This window comes from Mytilus galloprovincialis, chromosome 9 (genome assembly GCF_965363235.1).
Source record: "Mytilus galloprovincialis chromosome 9, xbMytGall1.hap1.1, whole genome shotgun sequence".
NCBI classification, from domain to species: Eukaryota; Metazoa; Mollusca; class Bivalvia; order Mytilida; family Mytilidae; genus Mytilus; species Mytilus galloprovincialis.
In genome coordinates, this window is record NC_134846.1 from 60248597 (window position 1) to 60270458 (window position 21862).

At 31.9% G+C, this 21862-nt stretch overlaps 2 protein-coding genes across 6 annotated transcripts in view; one reads left to right on the forward strand and one right to left on the reverse strand.

The window, feature by feature from the left end:
- Positions 1-2904: 2904 nt before the first annotated feature.
- LOC143045490 (splicing factor U2AF 65 kDa subunit-like) lies at positions 2905-21242 on the reverse strand. 4 transcript variants are annotated; one of them, XM_076218032.1, is made up of 12 exons: positions 21148-21242; positions 17302-17434; positions 16317-16429; positions 15654-15790; positions 12607-12723; positions 12090-12228; positions 11096-11175; positions 9136-9258; positions 8625-8711; positions 7604-7724; positions 3580-3683; positions 2905-3161 (listed from the first exon to the last, which is right to left on the reverse strand). In XM_076218032.1, the coding sequence occupies exons 1-12, from the start codon at positions 21194-21196 to the stop codon at positions 3030-3032; spliced, it is 1335 nt and encodes a 444-aa protein (XP_076074147.1). In that variant the 5' UTR covers positions 21197-21242; the 3' UTR covers positions 2905-3029. The 4 variants fall into 4 exon arrangements, with proteins under 4 accessions (XP_076074147.1, XP_076074148.1, XP_076074151.1 ...); XM_076218033.1 differs by lacking the exon at positions 21148-21242 and having other exon boundaries at positions 17240-17335; XM_076218036.1 differs by lacking the exons at positions 17302-17434; positions 21148-21242 and adding an exon at positions 17116-17136.
- A 213-nt stretch (positions 21243-21455) lies between these two features.
- Positions 21456-21862, forward strand: part of LOC143045489 (meiosis regulator and mRNA stability factor 1-like) — a 52591-nt gene continuing 52184 nt past the window's right edge. The window contains exon 1 of one of the 2 annotated variants that reach the window (XM_076218031.1): positions 21456-21522. The gene's annotated coding sequence lies outside the window, so the exon portion shown is untranslated. Of the gene's footprint in view, positions 21528-21862 lie in introns of both variants that reach the window. The other variant, XM_076218030.1, reaches the window with a different exon arrangement.

The window sequence follows — 21862 nt, forward strand, 5'->3', positions numbered from 1 at the left end:
CCAAAACACAAAAATTTAACTATAACCACTGAACCATAAAAATGAGGTCAAGGTCAGATGACACCTGCCAGTTGGACATGTACACCTTACAGTCCTTCCATACACCGAATATACTAGCCCTATTGCTTATAGTATCTGAGATATGGACTTGACCACCAAAACTTAACCTTGTTCACTGATCCATGAAATGAGGTCGAGGTCAAGTGAAAACTGTCTGACAGACATGAGGACCTTGCAAGGTACGCACATATCAAATATAGTTATCCTATTACTTATAATAAGAGAGAATTCAACATTACAAAAAATTTGAACTTTTTTTTCAAGTGGTCACTGAACCATGAAAATGAGGTCAAGGACATTGGACATGTGACTGACGGAAACTTCGTAACATGAGGCATCTATATACAAAGTATGAAGCATCCAGGTCTTCCACCTTCTAAAATATAAAGCTTTTAAGAAGTTAGCTAACGCCGCCGCCGCCGCCGGATCACTATCCCTATGTCGAGCTTTCTGCAACAAAAGTTGCAGGCTCGACAAAAACCCTGTTTTCTGATATGTTGCGTGGGACATTTCAGAAAACAGGTGCGATGAGAGATCAGTTTTTAATTAGATTGTAAAAACCCGAACTTAAACTGCAGAAATCATGGCGAAATGAGCACCCTACTCTATAGAAAATTGTAATTTGGTGAACATTTGATTTCATGGTTCACCTGTACCCACGAAACCCATGAAAATTTGAATTCAACGAACAATTATGAATCCACATAATATGAAATTCAGGGTGCCGCCTCAGATTTCTTCTGACACCGTCCACTTTACTCCATAATGATGCCTCTGTGTAGTGCCTCAGTCAAAACACTTTGCATACGAAGTCTATATCAGACTTAGTAAAATTTGTATCTAATTTAAAGGATATTGATGAAAATATCTGACTGGAATTTCGTTGATGAAATATTTGTCTTCACAATGCATTATACAATAAACGTGATTTTTTTTATTTATACAATGTAAAGCCGTCACCATTTTTCTAAAATGCTGTGGACTGCTTCACACTGTCCTAATCAAAGGCAACAAGTGTGCATCTTTTCCATAGGACATGAGGTTGTCAACTAAAACTTTGACCTTTGACGTAGGAAGTTATACATACATTGTGATTTGTGACACACCCTGTGATTAATATACATGTCAAGTATTAAAACTTTGAAATCATAAACGGTTATCAAGATATAGAGCGGACATGAACTTTACCATAGGACATTGGGTTGTCAGTTGAAACCAAAACTTTTGACCTTGATCTTTGACCTAAGAAATTGTACAAACATTATGACATGCCCTCTGGTGTTGGTTAACAAACATGTCAAGTATAAATTATGAATTAAGATTTTTAGTTATAGAGTAGACACAATTTGTTTGTCAGATGTTGTCAACTAAAACCAGTTTTTGACCTTGACCTTCAATAGACCTAGGAAGTTGTGCAAACATTGTGATACACTCTCTGGTGTTAATATACATGTCAAATATAAGACAGGATATTTTAACGGTTCTCTAAAAAGAGCGGACACATTTTGTTACAGACAGACAGAATAATCTCAATAGGTTTATTGGCAGGTCCCTAATAATTGATATTGGCATTTGATGTCTTATCCTGAGACAAGAAAAGTCTAAGTCTTTATCTCATTTAAGCCAATAGCTGTTTCTGTATCTCAGTGCATCATAAACATACCAATCAAAATCAATATGGGATTTTTATTATTTCAAGATGGTGTTATCCACTGAAACTAATAACTCTGCACTGTGATGCAAAGCTAACAGGATATGAAGTGTATTAAATTGATGTCACTGGTTTCTCTTCTTTTTAAAATTTATTTTACTAAATCTTAGCCTGTATTGAAAAAGCTAACCAAACCTTTAAACAAACTTACTTAGAAGCGATATAATAACGATACTCTTGTCAACTGATTAATGGTCGCATTATTTTTTATTCATTCATAGGGTCTTGGCATCAGAACCAAACACATTTATTTTAAAACAAGAATGTGTCCCTAGTAAATGGATGCACTATTGCACACTAGCACTTCCTATGTTCTGTGGATTGTGAAAATGTGGTAAAATCTCTTATTTGGCATTTTAAAAAATATGAAAGATCAAATATCATAGAGAACATGTGTATTAAGTTTGAAGTTGATTGGATTTCAACTTCATCAAAAACTACCTTGACCAAAAACTTTAACCTGGAGCAGGACAGACGGAGGGACAAACAAACAGAAGCACAGACCAGAAAACATAATGCCCATAAATGGGGCATAACAAGTTGTTGGCAGAATACAAATTATGTTCTTCTGGTATATTTTATGATGGTATGATACTAAACCCCTAACGGGAGGGATTGTGCTCACAATTGGACCTTTTTTAATCTGAGTTTTACTGTATATATTGGCTAGGATAAAGGGGAGGGTTGAGATTTCACGAAAACATGTTTAACCCAACAGCATTTTTATGTCTGTCCTAAGTCAGGAGTCTCTGGTCTTTGTTAACCTTGTATGTGTTTTAAATTTTGGTTTATCTATGTTTTAGAGTTTAATGTGATGTCCATTTCCTCTGATCAAGTACATTTTTGTTTAGGGGCCAGCTCCAGTCTGCTTCTGGGTGCGGGATTTTCTTGCTGTGTTGAAGACCCATTCATGCCTTGGACTGTTAAATGCTCTTTGGTCAGTTGTTTTCTCTCTTACCTCCTCGTTTCATTCTCAATTTCATTTTTTTTATAGCTATATGAAGTCAGTTAAAATAGCTATGTAAACTTTAGTAGGTTTTAAGCAACACATAGTTAGTGCATCTTCTAACGGACATAACTATGATATCATAATTGTTTTACATCAAATGATAATAAATGGAGAAAAACTGAAATAGCCCATGGCTAGGTGATTTAATATTAAAATCGATATTTATAAACAAATAAAACATGAAGTTCATTTCAATTTGTACATTTAATTAAGACATGATGACTAAAAGTTATTATGGGACAAATAATGTTAAAATTCTCTTCGATGATATTTATCTGGATCATAGTAAGAGGTAACGACAACTCTGTTGGAGAACTTCCTTCCTGTCAAAGCTTGCTGTGCCTTCTGACAATCAATTATAGAATTAAACTCCACAAATATCTAAAATAACAAAAAATATTACATAAATTAGGAAAAATACACAAAATGTTCAAAATCTGTCAATGGACACATATTTTATCCAACCTTTATACTATTCTTTTTTTATGTCTTCTTTTCTATTGAGGGGAAGGGCAGAATTGATTTACGAATTATAAATTGTTTTTTTTTCAGACACTGTTTTGTTTTGGCTCTAGTCACAACTCCAATCTGCTATAAGCAGAATATCTAAAATTAATTTTGTCAAGTAATTTACTATGACTCAGAAACCAATAAAATTATCAGGGGCAGATTCAGGGTTTAACAGTTATTGTCAATTAAGGTACTTACAGTATCCATCACTGATTATCATACAAATTAAAATTTACCAATTAAACTTGTGTACAATAGATTGATAAAAAACATAATATATATAACCCACCTTCCCACATCCAGGAACATCCACTCCTTTGATTGGTCTTGGGATTTCCAAACTCCGCACCACACCATACTTCCCACATTCTTCTTTGACATCCTCCAAAATATCTGTTAGTTAAAAAGATTTCTAACATTAGTAAAATCTCTGAATTCTTAGGCATTAACCATATATAATTTTCATGATTTTGTAAACATATGGAAATTTTAAATATTTCATGAAAATTGTATGAACAAAAGGTAAGATTTTTTTAACTGTATGAATATAAATGGTGTAATCATTCAGCATGAACTGTTAGACTGCTGTGGGATGATAATGATGATGGATAGCTGTCTAATGTAATGTCAAATGGCAAATTGAAAGCATAATCACTAAATCAGGATGAGAACATTATATATGAGAATATTGTGGTATGAATATAAACCCAGCTTTGTACTAAACAAAACGGATGAAAATTGATAGAATAACAGTTCACAGAGAAAGACTCATCAGTACAACACTTCATTCTTTTCAGACACATAATTTTAACTCCAAACCAACCAGTCTTACATGCTGCATGTTAACAGAGCAGTATATACCAATTTTCATGTCATTTGTTTGACCTGCTCAAGGTTCAAACCTTAGACTTTTTGCATTATAGGGGAGTAGGCTACCACAAGATTATCAAGATGGTTTAAGTGCTGGTGAAACTTAAAGATGTTATATGCTTCCTTATCACAATGTTTAACATGGGCTTTAACTAGAACAGTCGATTCCACTTAATTGCATACCCCTTAATAGCATAATTCGGTTAATTGCATAGTTTTCTTCGCATAAAACCATTTCCCATTCATCTTCTGTTAATTTGTGTGGTTATATGCATAGCTCTACAAGTGGCCATTCGGTTTATTGCATAGAAAATTATTGCCGTCTAGATATGCTTAATTAAATCTGTCGAGACTTTTAACCGGAAACGGCAATTTGGTGAGTATATTTTTCTTGAATGCATTATTATTAATTCATATTTACTTTTGTGTTATTAAATAAAGTTTTAAAACAGTTTCTTTCGTGTTTATATGATCAAATTTGATTTAAAAATAAACCTCTATGTCTACATTAAGTCTCAAGGTCATAAAAATGTCAAACAGTAAATGGTTGTAAAAACATTGACCATTCTATCTCAAAGGCTGTTAATAATTGATTAGATTTCAAAAATTGTCAATTTAATTTGGGATGAATTTTAAAAACAATAGAGCCTGATAATTATCGATCATCATCCAATGTGAACTCTCGTAATTAGGCTTGGGGTGATCTGCATTTATGTTGAATATTACAGGGCATTTATATATTTTTTAAGAATTGTATACATCTATCATTTAATTTTAATATATTTGGAAAAGAGATTTTACTTCTAATTATTATATTTTTCCAATTTCAATACACGTGTCCAGTAAATAATCCGTACAGGGCCCTATTACTGCTTTGCATATACGAAACTAACGAAGTTTAATAAATAGTGTTAATCACCCTACAAGCTGTAAATATTGTATATCAAAGGCAGTTTAGTACACATTTATTGTTAATATGTTATAAAATGTGAAGTATTGTTAAACAGTTTATTTCAATCAAAGCGTAACAATGTACACTTGTACATACGGGTCATTGAAACAAATCTATTTTTAGAATGAATTAATTTTCGTATCCAAGGTGAACTGGCAAAAGAACATCGTTACGCAAATTAACTGAAACTAAAACAAAATGTGTTTATAATCTTTATTGAAATAATACAAAATAAAATAACATGTATGACAATTGACATAAATCTTTTATTATAATTAAAAACCAATTCTTCAGAGAACAATTGAAGGTCTTTCCACCTCGATAATAAGAGTGAAATTCAAAAACCGATGTTAGAAAAGGTCACTCTGTGTTGTGTAAAGAACCAGAAAGAATTTTTAGCAAAGGTCAAAATCTAGAATGTCAAATTGACCTTTGACCCTGACCTCAATTTTGAAGTCATAGGTCAGTGATCTGAAATCAAAAGACCCCAGGTCAATCAGGGTTGGCAAAGTATTACCCGCCCGGGAAAACCCAGGCGGGAATTCCCGGTTTTCCCGGGCTGGGCAATACTCCCAGAAATGGGTAATACTGGCAATACTGGGCAATATGATTTTTTAAGCTTATTTCAACACAAAATAGTAAAGACTTGTTGTTGTTTCATAGTATTATAGCTAAATATTTACATTTTATACAGATAACCATTGAGAGTCTTTTCAAGAAGATTAAAAATTCAATTTCATTTTTTTCTCCCACTATTTCTACATGTAGGCAGAATACACAATTTGAACATTTTAGGATACCTTGTTAATTTCCATGTATTGTTTCAATAATCCAAACTTTAAAAAAAATGCATTTTATAGCAGTGTTTATGTGAATTATAAAATTTAAATTTCTATGCAATCATATTGCTAAATAAACACCCTACAGGGTCAAGTCATTAACACTTATAGAAATGAAAAGACTGAATATTGTTATATAAACATATCTGTGTCCTAATCTGAATAATTACTAATCTGAATAATTACTTATTAATTAGTGATGTACATATAAAGACAAAAATAATTTTTCTTACATTTTCTTGTTCATTCTTAATGTAAGATATACATTTGAAAAATGAATTCTTTGAATTTATGTTAACAGTTTGACCAATCTAGACGGGAGGGTGATTTAATAGACTTTTAGGAGAATTATTGAGAACGGCCTTTTCCTTTAATATTTGTCTAATGTGTGTCTACATGTACACTTGTCTCTGACTTGCTAGAATTAAGACTTTCTCAAATGCATACACTTGTATTATCAGACTCTTAAACAAGTAAACTTGTTTATAAATCAAAATGTGTTTATAAATATCTTAAATGTATTGCATTTGAGTTTGTTCACTGAATTCTCTATAAAATTCAGGCCAGTATTATATATTACCCAGTATTGCCCAGTATTACCCATTAAAACCCAGTAAAACCCGGGTTTTCCCAGTATTTCCCACTGGGCTGGGCAATACTCATAAAACCCGGGTTTTTGCCAACCCTGACTGGTCAATCACTTGTATGGTTGTGGAGATTTCAAATACATAAGGGGAGAAAACTGTTATAAGGGTTAACCAAAACTCGTTTGCACCTTATTGTAAACAGTTATTTGGCAAACACATCATATCATTTACTGTAACAGTTTCTTTTGAATAACGATAACAAGCAAAATTCAAAATTTATAACATGACCTTCACCTCAATTTCCTTCAAATGGACCAAGGACTTCATATCAAAAGACTGTAGACCTCTATGACTTATAATGAATGAATTGATCGTACATATCACCTTTCTTAAATTTTCAAAGGGAAATAACTCCTATAAGATGTCTTCTGATCACTGTAGTCAAAATTAACCAAATCATTCTTAAGAGTAGACAAACAATTTGGTGAAAACAGTTTGTTAAAATCTTTTATGGTTTTAGAGATATAGCGATAACAAGAAAAAGAGGACGCGGAGAGATAACTCCTATAAAAATAAGTGTTCAGTCACACAGGGTGAGTTTTGAAACCCCCATTATTGTACATCATTGGCCAAAAATACATTCGATATGTTGAAAGACAAGAAAGCATCTCAGACGGCAGAAGAAATAAAAAAAAAAAATAAATAAGAAGAAGAAGAAGAAAAACAAAAGGTCTTTCCACGAAAAGTGGAAAGACCTAATAAATCAACATTCAATATGTTGTAAGTAGATTATAGACGTTTATTTTCAGTCAGGGATTTCCTTTACTGATCTGTTCTATCGATTTATTTGGCTCTTTAATTTGGCATTTCGGATATAAGCATACTCTGCTTTTTTGCATAATTTCATCTGACAAATAGGCTATGCAAATAACCGGAATGTAATGTAACTACACCAAATGGCAAATATTTTATTAAACAGAATAAACCTAGGAAATGTTGCTATGATTATAAAGAGTGTTGTATTCCATACTAATTCTGTCTGCATTAAGATAAAGCAAATCTTACCCTCATATTCTTCTTCATCCTCCAATTCTTCTGGTGTTATCATATTCATCAGGCATAACACCTCTGTTGGAGGTCCAGCTCCTTGGGCAAGGTTAATACCTGGTACTTGTAACTGTACAGGCTATAAAAACAATGTAAAGTTCCCTTGAAAATCAATTTTCCATGAACAAATATATATAAAGCAAAAAATTAACCAAGAAACTGGTATATACATATTTTTTTATACATTATACAGTAGAATATTTCAGCATGTATTACACAGGTGAATTACTGTTTTGGCAATGAATAACCCAGTGATATTGTTGTCTTTTTTCAAAACTACCTCTACCGTTTTTTATTGGGAAAAATGCATATTTTTTATTGAAATTGGGAAATATTATTCTAAACACATCTCCGATTTTTTGCTGACCTTTGCTATCTTTTTTGCACTGTTTTTTTTTCATGTATATTTTGGTTGTCAGACATTTTCAACCCGGAAGGTACTTTTCGGAGAGGGAAAGAAACAGAAGCAATGATGGTACTTAATGCATTGAAAACCACATGTGTTACAAACACCATGATGATTCTGATCAGAAAACCGGATCTCAAAAGTGCTTTATAATATCAAAATAATAACATGAATACGATATTTACAAACATTACTACCAATGCCATCACTGTATGGGGAAAATGTAGACCTTTTTGGGAGGAATTTTAAGCCATTTTTTTTAGTAATTGGGAATTTTCTCTAGGGGAAAAGGCCGAATTTCGGCTGTTATTTGAGGCAAACAATATCACTGTAACCTCATTACTATTAATGGTTTCAGGACCTATATCTAAATCCAGCACTAAGCCCACTTTGATAGCCTTAGTAACAACCAACTTTCAGTCCATAGATCATAATTACCAATTTTAATCTTGTCTATTTGAAAATTTAAATAGCAGTTGCGTCAAGTTAATATAATGCAATTCAGATTTTGTTCAACTGAAGATACATGATGTGTCACGAAAAAAAAAAAAAAAAGAGATAAAACAAACTTACCATTTGTGCATTCATTTTACCAACACTTGCTCTTTGAACTATGACCTTCTTATCACCAAGCTGCATTCCATTCAATCCTGCACATGCCTAAAAACACAGTTATAATGTAATATCATCTAGTTTCTGCTTAAAGCTTATCTGGTGTAGTGTTATCTTTGTTAAAATTCTAGAATCAATAATGATTTCTACCCCTAAACAGCAACAATTCAGTATTTTATTGCACTATCTTGAGGCAAAATGTCTCTTTTCGAAAATTGTTGTAGGTTACCAAGGTATATCCAGCCATATCTCTGAGGAGAGGGCATCACTATTGTTTGCCTTTTTGTTAAACATTGGAAATTTAGCATTGTACTTTGCTTTGTGTGCAAAAATAAAAAAAGTTTTTCACTTCTTTTTTTCTAGGCAAGGACTTGCTGCCACTACTCCTTTTTATCAAATTACCTATTTTTCCAAAACAGCTTGTGTCAGTTTTATTTATTTCACTAGTCTAACCACTACAAATATATCATACCTGATCAGTAATATTGACATCAACATATTCACAGAATGCATAACCTTTTGAAAGTCCTGTAGCACTGTCTTTTACCAAATTAAATGCTTTCAGTGGTCCAAATGAAGTCAACAGCTCCTTTACCTAAAACAGAAAAAGTTTCACTCAAAACCAGAATGATATTTATGGCTGTTCAATTTAAACATACATGACACCAAGGGAAGGCACTATGAAAATAGGGAAGCCACCTATAGAAGCAATTTTAGAATTCAACTGACCATTTATTAAACAGAAAATATATTTGACACCCACTGATAATTAAAATTTTGAAGTGCCCTCCCCTGTGTTACATCTATGTTTTTGTAGACCAGCACTTATTGATCTTTACTTTGATGACGTATGTACGCACTGAAGACAATATTTATTAAATAAATTTCTTAAAGAAGAATTTAAAGTAGTACAAGTAAAATATTAGGAATAAAGTTTTAACATTGCTTATAAAAAAAAAAAGCGATTGCTTTGAGTTTCTTTACTGTTTTGTTAGATAGAATTTATGTTTTGAAGTTTTATACTCACCAGTATTTCATAATTCTTTTTTATTTGAAAGTAGTATTTGATAAACTCTCTTTTTCATTTTGAAAAGAAATGACAACAGGAAATCTTTTGGAAAAATTACAGATGGTTAATATACCCCTAAAATATCAAATCTTTTGAGGTACAAGTCCAGTTTAATCTACTGCTGTCTATTGAAACTTTGACTTTAAGGAAATAAAACATTAAAAGTTTTGACTTAAGATACCTTAATATGTTTCCAAGTTTAATTCATTTGGATTGGATTGGGTCTTAATTCCTAACGGAAATAAACACCTTATCACACCTTCCCTTGAAGTTTGCCTTTCCTTTTAGAATTAAATAGGTTTCAGTATAGGTCATACAGATTGATATTTAAATATTTCAGATTTGTTAAATTCCACCTTCTTTCATCCAGATGCAACATCTTTGTAAAATCTTCCACTTGAATTTTTATGGCTCACTGATCCATTTAAAATTCAGTGTACTGCTCCTCAACTAGTACCTGATGAAATTATGAACATTTGCCACATATAAGTACTTGCCTTTTGTTGGCTGTTTCATAATCATATTTACCACTCAACCTCTTCCCCTATGCTAAGAACAAAGGGGGAAGAAACAAGAAAATAGATCAGTATGTGTTTACAAAGCATCCAATTTAATTCATTGTGTCACCAGCTTTTAGCAGGGCAGCCTTGGTAAATCCCAAATCTCTTTTCGTACATCAAAACTTTTGAAAAGGAACAACAAAAAAATGCACTTAATTCTAATTTTGAACATATTACAAAAATTTTGAACTTATTCTTTGAAAAGAATAGATTCAAAATAAAATTTAGACTGGTGCGTAGCAAGGGTTTGAATAATCAGTGGTTAGGAATTTTAGCCTAAAAACAAGCGACACAAGCTAACAAATAATGACATTTTACAAATACATTCACTGTCAGAAAAATGTTCTTTTAGACTTCACATATCATATCTTATAGCCACCATTTTTTTTTTTATAAAATAATATTTATCAGAACTATGTATTTACACTATCAGTTTTTTTTTTCACATTGATAAAAAAAATTCCTGTAAAAGACAAATTCCTGAAAAAGAACTGCTGCAAAAAAATAACAAAATTTTGACCCTAACACATAACATTTGATACCATTTAATAAAATAGCTGAAAAAAAGAATTCCTGAAAGAGATTTACATATTGCCAAAGGATAATATCGATAAATTGAATTTTTTTGCATTGATAAAAAAAAATAGATTGAAAGTCTGTTTTGGTGGACACTGGAACACTTGGCCAGCTGACCCTGTGAAACAAATTTCAACAAAATTCTGACAGCTTTTGATGTCCCATCGTGGAGAGCCCTGTAATCACATTACCTGTAAACAAACGTGACTTTCTGAGAGAAACCCTACCTGATCTTCATTGAGATAATTAGGTAATCCACCAATGAATACTTTGTGTGGTGAATCTTGTACAACTGTTGATACCACACCTGTAAATAAACAATAATTCATATTACTTCATTCATAACTAGAAGAGTCTTCAATCAATATCACTTTATATTTATCTAAGACTTTTTGAATATATTTAGTCTTAAATGATTGTCCTGGTTAATGCTGTTTAGTACAACCAACAAGGTTATAGACCTCATAAATCTAGATAAGAACCATGTTAACTTGTTTATACTTTGAATAATCTTTATCTTAAATTTTTTTCAATTAAACACTACAGTAAGATCAATGAATACTGTCTATATCGGTTCTTACACTGATTTTGTTTTTAATAAATTAAAACATAAGTAAATGTGTTATGCTAATTTATAGTCCTTCATCTTGTTGAAACTTACATTTTTGTATTGTACAGGGGCCATGCTTTTCTTATGACTATTTATGCTAATGAAGTGTTTTTGTTGTGTTTGTGTCTATTTGATGAGTCAAGTCCTTTTCAACTGATTTTTACAATTTGATCTGTGTAAATACTTCTGCACCACTGTCCAAGGTTGGAACAAGGGGAAAAACTTTTTCCAAAGGATTCTGTAATTCAGTGGTAGTTTTTTGTTGTTCATTTATTGTTTAAATTATAAGTTAAGACTTTATTTTCTATGGACTGTTTCACATTTGTCCTGTTAGGGCCTTTTACAGCTTACTGAATAGTATGGGTTTTGCTCATTGTTGAAGGTTGTACAGTGCCAATAGTTAACATTATCATCATTTGTTAACTGGTAAATAGTTATCAAATTTGCTGTCATACCAGATCATCTTCATTATTTTTATGATTATATCAACTCAATTATTTGAGAAATTGAGACCAGTGAAACATTTTGTAGAATTTTGTTTAATTATTTTCTTGACCGTTTTGTCATTGGACATTAACATATCACATGACCATATCTAAGAATTAACATACCTGGTACATTTACTGTAGGATTTTCTGACATTCCAGGTAAGGGCTGATAATCCCTGGGTCTTCTAATTTTCAAAGATTGACCTTGAAAATTAATACCATCAAAAGCCATGGCTTGTGTTGTCTCATCTACTGAACGAAACTGAAAAGCAGTTTGAAGGTACATTTTTTGGCAAATGATGAAAGTACTAAATTGGTTGATGTTTGGTTGTCAGACTGATTGGTCAGCTTTTGGTCAACAACCAAATTATGTGGTTATGGAAATAATACTCCTGGTTTACTGAAACTGTTCATAATAAACATTTTTATACTTGGATTTTTTTTTTAATATCATAGCTTTACATATAAATCAGGGTGCCCATTTAAAACTTGTTCCAGGATTTTTGCAGGACAGTTATCTTGTATGAAGGATGATTTCAGAAGACATAGCTGAAGAAACTGTAAGTTGAATTTGGCTGTCAGACATTTGGACAAGCCATCAACTGAAAACTAATAAAGTAAATCAACTTTTATTTCTTACCTCTAAAAATGCAAAATTTTTATCCAAGTTAATTTGTACAGCAATAATAGGGTTTCCTTCAGCTTGTGCTAAACCTGATAATTTCATCTGATGATTGAAAAAATCCATCATAGCTTCCTGTATGGAAATAAAAGTTTGGTTTAATTCCAAATTTCTGATATTAGGTTAAACTAAAGAACAAAACATAATCATATAACAAAAATTAAAGATATGAGAGAAAGTCACATTCCAAATTAATAACACTTGTTTTTGTAGTTTTATTTTTGATTTTAAATGTATCTAAAAGCAGAGAAATTGATCTATCAAAATATACTTAATTTGACATGAAGTTTCATCAACTTTTCTGATTCAGGCATCACTGAGGAGTCTTTTGTAGACAAAATGGGCATCTGGCATACAAAATCAGAAGCCTGGTACCTTTGATTTTTTTTCTGCCAGTACCCTGGCATTTGAGAAATGTTGTAAGTTTTTAAGAACCACTTTTAATTATAAGATCAAAGTTCATGAACTGGTTTTTAGAGTTGATTTTATCACAAATTCAATACAGCTAGAACACACCCGCGATTTCACACCCACTAAATCGCGGAAATTAAGAGCTTGGTTGAAAGTATGTAAACAGTATACTGTTGTAGGGAGAAATTTTGTATAAGATTTTGTTCCTGGAGAATTTCAGTAAAAGGATTCATATCTGGAGAATTTCAGAAAAGGTATCAAAATTCATAGGTACTTGGAAACAGTTTCAGCCCTCTCCCTTGTTTCCAAAGTCCGTTATTTTTTTTTTCTGTTAAATTCCATTATTTTCGCGTTTTTGTATACTATGAACATACGTATCCTATAAATAAAGTGTTTTTGCTATTAACTATCAATTTCAAGTGTCTTCTCATAGGCAATCACTGCTATATTATAGAGAGAGTCTCTATCAACCCGATAATTATTGTGCTGTCGCTGAGAACTCTTATGAAATTTATCTGCAAGTTCAAAACCGGAATTCCTATTTGACGTAAAGGCGAAATCGAGGGCATTTTAAGCTTGGTTGAAAGTATGTTACCTCTTTTAGAAAGAATTTTTGTGAAAGATTTTATGTCTGGAGAATTTAAGAAATGATATCAAAAGTCATATAGGTACATGGAGCAGACAGGACAATATTTTTAAGCCCTCTCTCCTTTTTTCAAAGTCGGTTATTATTTTGTTTTCTGTTATATTCCATTATTTTCATGTTTCTGTATACTATAAACAGAGACATATAATACATTCTATGTTGCTGCTATGAACATATGTATCCATATTATAAATATTAAAGTGTATTTAATTTTCTATTAAATATTAATTCTAAGTTTCTTCTCCATGGCGATCACTGCTATATTATAGAGTGTCTATATATATTATAGTAGTATTTTAATTATAGTATACAGTACATGCAGATAAACGCAAAAATAATTGTCCTGTCCCCGTCCGAGTACTTATGAAAATTATGTGGAAGTTAAAACCGAGGCATAATAGTAGTGGTTCTTACGATCTAAAAACCAGGATATGGAAAACACTCTGATTGGCTTATTTATGTTTCATTTTTGTTATCTATCATTCGATTGGTTCTCAATGTTAAAACCAGTAGTCATGTCTGACATAAAAGTTGGTCTGATGACGGAATGAATATCCGGACACCTTCATTTTTGTTTTTCTCCCAAAATAACCCAAACTGAATAGTCATAAAATGGATGACAAATGCGACTATGCATGGTACCTATAGGACACAAAGGCATGATGATCATCAATTTATTGTGGGAGGAAGAGAAGCGACACACAAAAGGAGGTCTTCTCGTTTAATAGTCAGGGCTCACGCTACCAGGCGACTTGGGCGAAGAAGTCGCCTTCCCGACCGTCACTTCGCTTTCCCCGACCCCCAAAAGCGAAAACAAGTCGCCCTGTTCTTGACGATAGTCGCTTTCAGTCGCTTCCGTCATCTGACATTTTCAACTTTTAATAAGTTGATGAAACATCAATTTTTTACTGATAATTAAAGAAATTCAGACATAAACGATTCATTATCTTTAGAAAAGAGGTTGAAGCATTGTCTTCGCAGTGTGTAGCAGGTTATTTGATAAAAATACAACTTTTTATCACTTCGTGCATTTTCGCAAGTTCCGGTGCTTGTTACTCGAAAACGTACATCAACCTAAATTTCGGCGGCAAAATAAGTTTGTTGCTTCATTTAAACGTGATAAAAGTTGCCTCCAGTAAATGTTTAATCCATTTATTGCATTAAAACCGTCATGTTCCTTTCCAAATAACTTGTCAAACATCGTTTATTTTTGTAAATTTTCTTGCATTCGTCCGCCATTGACCGATTTCTAAACTACGGATCTGAACCGGACCAGCTATGACCGAAATCCGTACTTTTACAATAATTACTACGGACGCACGGATGGAACAGCTGACAGAAGAATATTGATCCCAAAGGGAAAAATTACGCATTCCACACTCATTAAGAGACTTTTGGTTACATCTAATTGATTGGTGTATATAAGTCCCTATATTTTTTATGGATTGTTTCAAACTATTGATTAAAGTTGCTTAACTCTGAGACTATTCTACTAATATCAATATATTATGGCCCAGCTTAATAACTTTTATATTTTTTTATGAGAAACACTGAATTTCATACACAAGATAATTTTTAATTAAATTGTAATTGATATATTATAATTTCTTTACATTTTTTAAAATAATTTTTTTTTTTAGTGCTAGATATTTAGTTGGTAGTTTCTCACAAGAACCTTAGTAAAACTTAAACAACTTTTAATTTCAAATGTTACTTTAATTGTAATTTTTTACTCATGAATTGAACAACATAAAAAGAACATTGTTTACATATGGCCCTTTATATTATTGTAAAATGCAAACATTGTAGTGCACCGCGCGAATGAGCACTTCTCTTTCAAATCTCACCACTTCTCCCTATCAGTTTCAAAAAGAGAAGTCACTTCTCCCTATAATTCTGAAGTAGTGTGAGCCCCGAATAGTATAGATTTACAGAATATATAGCTTACTTCTGTAACACCAAAAGGCATGTTACCAACATAGAGACGTCTAGCCTGTCTACTGATAGCACTGCCAGCAAATGGTACAGTTGTGTTTGTCAGGTTGACATTTGGTACAGTAATTGTTTGTGGAATCTGTCCAGCACCTATAATTTATCAAGCAAGTTTTGTTTTACAATATATTACAGTAGTACAAGAACTTTAGTCTTTAACTAGCAATTCAAAAGGAATTTTTGTATGGATTCATCAGAGCATATATAAGGGACTGCAACATTTAACCTAACAGACAGACTGTTGAAACTGTACTTTCTCTAAAGAAATTTCATTCAAATTTTATATCTAATGTTTTCCAAACAATTTTTGAAAATTCATTGTTTCATATCAAAGATTTTGGGAAATTTTCTAATGGTTACTCACAAAATGTATGATCCATGAATGTGAGCTGTTTGGACAACATATGTACTTTATCACTCATTCAACATATTTATTTATGTATTTCTTGGTTCATTATTTAACATATTTTGTAGATTATAGAGTCTGATATAACTTTACATACACAAAAGAAAAAAAAACGTATATATTAATTAAATATATCCAATCATGTTTAATATTATATAAATTAGGATGTTCATGATAACAATCTATGAAGGAGACAACTAAAACAATACATACTCTGCATGGCTTTGTACTGCATAGGTGACATGTGTTCAAATCCTGTAGGAGGAACATCCCAGTATTTGTATGGCTTCTTTCTACGAGTTTGCCTTGGTTTGGGTGGTGAGCGACTGAAATAAAATTATTGAAAGATATAATAACTTTGTAAGTGTACCTCAAGAATTTGGACAAATTATTCTTTTATGTAGTATACTATATATTCAGATAGTCTATGGTTAAAATGTTTCCTGATTGCTTAAAGAATCTGCTTTGAAGAATCTGAAAAGGATTGGAGTCATAATGTTGATTTTTTTTAGTTTGTATTCATGAGTCTAACTGTCATAAAACAGTAAAAGCTAGAGAAAGAAGACCTTTCTGAATGAATGTCTTTTGAACAAACAGGGGTCAAAGTTCCATTGATGTACTAATTTCAAAGATAAATTCTTTACTGTAATTAGCAAACTTATCGACATTGGCAGCTATCAAAATATAACCCAATTTAAAGGTCAGTAGAACAATCTTTAATTTGTGTTTTCTAATAACAGAAGTCATTTCTGTTGTGGGACATATAACAAATCTTAGCAAAGAAAAAATACCAAAATCTTTGTTGTTTTATTCCCCAAGTCAGAATTAATTTAAAATATTTTTTAAAATTTTTCCCACAATCCTTATAAAGAAAGTTATAATCTTCTTACTCATCTTCTTTCTTTCTCTAGACCTTGGTGATTATTTCTTAATGAATCAGTATACCTTTTTGATTTCCTTTTCCTTGCTCTGAAACTTGGTGATTATTTCTTAATGAATCAGTACAGTATACCTTTTTGATTTCCTTTTCCTTGCTCTAGACCTTGGTGATTATTACTTAATGAATCAGTATACCTTTTTGATTTCCTTTTACTTTCTCTATACCTTGGTGATTATTACTTAATGAATCAGTATACCTTTTTGATTTCCTTTTTCTTTCTCTAGACCTTGGTGATTATTTTTTAATGAATCAGAATACCTTTTCGATTTCCTTTTTCTTTCTCTAGACCTTGATCTTTTTCTGTCCTTACTTCTTGAACGTGGTTTTCTTGGTGATCGTGATCTAGATCTTCGTCTGTTATTAGAGACTTTTTCCTCTTTAAATTCCCCTGCTAATATATTTGAAAAATGTTCTACTTTTTTATAAATAAGTTCATGAAGTACAGTATTTTAGATATTGTGATTTGTCTGTATATTGTCAAATGTGTATTATATTTATATTTTTTAATATGCCTAATAATATAGGACCAACATGAAACAATAAACTGATACAACATTTATTTTTGAACACAAAAGAAGTTGCAATGGTTTGTTGTATTTTTACTTATGATTTAAAAGCCTGAAAAGTTTTAAAGTTTAGGACTTTTAACTTTTAGAATTTAGTCAAGTGGTCCTCCATCACAAGTAATTTTCTTACTCTGTATCTTTAAACAACTGTTTGTTCCTTCTCTTCAAACATATGTTGACTTCAAGATATATTTTTGTATTTTGTATTATGAAGGTTGCTGTCTTACTGATATATAATATGCATTGAAAATTACAGAAGAATAGAGCACCTGGCCTCACGGTCATAAAACTTTCGAGCATGATTTTTGTACTCAGACTCGAAAATCAACCAATCAAATTGCTGGATTTCATGTTTCGAGCATGATTTTTGTGCTCCGAGCACTGAGCAAAGTTTTATGCCTTCAAGGCCTGTTAATATCTTCAATTTTACTATGTGATGTTTTGTGAACTTATATTGTGTTTTGACTTTACAGTGTTTTTCTTTTTTTATCATGGTATTCACTATTGTAGGTTTTTGAGGGATTTTTTTTCAACTGATGTCTTCATATCCTCTTCCTCTTTTAAGGAAAACCAGGACGACATAAAATAATACACAAATTTGCAATTTTTTTGCCTAACTAGCCCATGTTTGATTTTTATACATCATTGACCATGATAATCATGATAATGGTAGAATGTAAAACTCAAAAGCAGTATCCACATTTCTAACAGCTTAATAAAATTCTGATATGTAGATGGACTGTTTCTTGGATAAGTTGTTGTTTGCAAAATTATTATTGCATGTCCATTAACAAAATAGCTAATAATCAATCAAGGATCCCTATCTCTCTGTACAAGAAAACCAGTTACATACCAATTCCTAAAAGTAAAAAAAGTTAATAAGTTGTAAAATGCAAGTATGAACATGATGAAGGGACTAACACATTTTTTGCATCTAACATAATTCAAATATATAATGCATTTTTTCAATAATTTCCTAAATATTTTAATTACAAGGCAATGGCAGATACAGAAGGGAGGAGATACTGACTACCATATGAGGGGGCCTGCTCCAATGATACCCTGAATAATCAACCAATATTTCCCACAAAAGAAGGGCCCAGGCCCCCTGTTCCCCCTAAATCTGCCTCTACAAGAAACTCATTTCAAACTGCTTGAAAAGTTGATCATGATAAATCAATAATATAAATTTATTTTTGTTGAAAATTTCACAAAGGAAATATAAAAATTTTGAAAACAAAAAGTTTTCAGAGTGATCTTTAAACATGATTAACAAATGGGTATGATGAACATATGAAGTTTGAGATTGAAATGTGAGGAAATAGAGGGGAGGTATGGGTGCACAAAAACATGTTTAACTCCACCATATTCTGTATGTTCCTGACCCAGACCAGTATTTATAGCAACCTGCAAATGTATTATTCAGTGGTTGCTGTTTGTTGCTGTATATTATTTTTGAATTTTATTTGCTCCTTTTGAACAAAATCCATTTTTTAATTTTCTACTGTGAATTTTTACCGTTTGGCATGCCACATTACAAGAGAAGATAATTTACATGAGAGATAAAAAGTTAAAAGACAATGATTGAAGACAGCATTTCAAAGAGTGGTTGAGGTTTTGTTCTTTGTTCAAGGTCACCAGACAGATTTCATGAAAATGGTAGGTCTTGTCGGTCCTGTCGGTCAAAATGAGGCTGGAACCAGTATTTTGAAAGCTAGTGCCGGTCCTGATGACCGATGTAAAAATGGCCGTTGAAGTGCCTTTTTTATCGGTAATTAGTTATACCGCAATACATATTTACCTCGGTCATCAGATGTACCTGCTGGTAATTTCCGGTACTGGTTTCCTATTATAAACAAACGGAAACCTACGGAAACCAAAGCGCCGATCTACATGTGGCCTGCTAAATTTGTTCATTAAGCCATCCCAGGCAAACAATCGATGATTGAACCCTTTGGTGGAGATAACAAATACTGAGAAATTGATTCAGATGATGAAATGGATAGTGAAGATGACTTTAAATAAGACCAATCAGAAGAAAAGAATCGGTTATTCATTGTTTATTTGCCGGTGGCTGTGAAAAATCAAACTAACAATAATAAAGTTATTTTAGATAAAATATGTTATTATTTTTATTTTAGGATAAAATTGACAGATTTTTTAGGACTTGCTAAAATTTTGTCGGACTGACAAATAATCATGCTTTATCGGTCCCATGGCCGACGGGTCAAAACAAGTTTTCGCGAACTCTGACCAGATGAGATTTAGTAACTAAACTCTATTTCATTTGGTATCTGATAGATTATTATCTCAAATGGCAATAATACATTATCTCCTTATATTATATAGTGAAGGAATGCCAGAATACCAGGAGAGAAACAATTAATTAAGCTCGAAAACTGTAAAACATAACTCACAAAGGTAGCAGAATGCAATGCACAAGATCATGATGTGACAATTTTTAGAAAAGTCTTAAAAGAATTCCAAATGACAGTTTAAAATTTACAGCTTTTGCAACGTTTCGGCAAAAAACCTGTTCAGCTTAATGTGGTTTAGGTCATTCACTAGTTCATTTTGGCCCATTATACTTTTTTTTGGTTCTATCAATGTTTTGAATAATACATTCATTTTATAAAATAAGAGGCAGGTAAATATATCTTTGTATGTAATGTAGACTTTCTAAATAAAGATAAACTTGTATGATCAAGTCTCAAGGATGTGTAACTACTTCTATACAGAGTCTGATTTAAAAAGGACCAGAAAAAAATTTGGTTGATTATATAGGTTATTACTGACAAATGACTGGAGCACCCCCTTCTTAGGCAGTCAGTGGGCCCCAACTTACAAAAATTTCTGGGTTGACCACTGTAGACTGAGTAGCAAGAAAAACAGTCCATTTCTGTGGCCTTTTAAGTTTTATAGCCGACTATGCAGTATGGATGCTCATTGTTGTTTTCATTTTTGTAAAACATTACGACGAAAAATCATGAGAGTGTAATAAAGTGGTTTTTTTCAGTTATCAAGGACAAGGGTGAATAATAAATAAATGAAAGAATGTGAACATGATGAACAACAAAAATCTCTTTTAATAATGTATGACTGAAACTAAGTTTACTTCATGGCCGAATCGTCTCTCTTCCTTTAAATCAATTGTATCTGATTTTTTGCCCTTTATATATGGGCCCTGTAATTTGGGAAATAAAAAAAAAAAAATATTCTATTCTATATTTAATTTATAATCAGCACTGTCCTCTACTCAAGCTCTGAACAGCAGTATCATCGAAATAGCAACATATTATTTATAAATAAAGATAACACTTCTGTTCCATTTGGACTAAATTGTTACCCTGACCAATAAGAATCAAAGAACGCGTTACGTTATCGAAAAAAAATCTATACACGCACCAAAGCCAAAGCGTTCTTTTTTGTCATGTCCTAAACCCTCGCTTGTCACAAATTTTTACTTGCAAAATGGATGTATGTAACATTGTCAGTTGCTCTAGTTTTTATTTTAAGGGTTAATCAAACAAATAAACACCTCTGTTTTCGGCTAGCTGTCTTTCAAAATCATCATATTCTTCTGCCATGGCTGAACTGTGTTAAAAATGGCCGCTGAAAGTGAAACTAAGGGGAGAGAACTTGTTGACGATTTTTTTTTTTATCAGTAAAGTTTAATGGTCCTAGACATTCGGCAAGCAAATGCTAGATTAAATAATTGACTTTCATGCGTTTATTTAAGTATATATCTATTTAGTAACATTTTTCTTTACTGTTCAAAGGCGAAAAAAAGATGCTGTGGGCTATATAAAATTAAAACACGAATCGAACATCGGATGATCCGGAAGTTTGTGTCCGAAGCAGACGAAAACAAAATATCCAGTGAAAAGTTATTTCAAGAGTCAACATTTCATATGTAAAGTACTAAAGATTTAAAAAATTCACATCACTTTATCAGATAAGAATGAAGGCATTCCTTTTTTTCTTCTTCTCACAGCACTAAAAGTTTGAAATGCATTTAAAGTTCTCTTTGCCTTTGGATTGAAATTGTATGGGATGCTAGTCCCTGAAAGTTATAAAATTTGTTTTATTTAATATTAAAAAAGCATTATAGATTTCAAAAAAAGAAATTATGACATGAAAATTAGAATCTATAGATGTACAAGAGGGTGGTAGTGCCTAATGGGGGTACCTTCATGTGACAAATAACGGTAACATTTCTTGCCAAATGACGTTAACGGTAATTATTGGTGCAT

Excerpts from the sequence above, each read along its gene's own strand:
- LOC143045490 (XM_076218032.1), bottom strand. The coding sequence starts at position 21,196 with ATGGCAGAAGAATATGATGATTTTGAAAGACAGCTAGCCGAAAACAGA. Across the intron at positions 12,724-15,653 it reads TGCCTTTTGGTGTTACAGAA|GAAGCTATGATGGATTTTTT; the intron begins GTAAGCTATATA and ends ATTTCCATACAG. Across the intron at positions 3,684-7,603 it reads GGATGAAGAAGAATATGAGG|ATATTTTGGAGGATGTCAAA; the intron begins GTAAGATTTGCT and ends TTTAACTAACAG.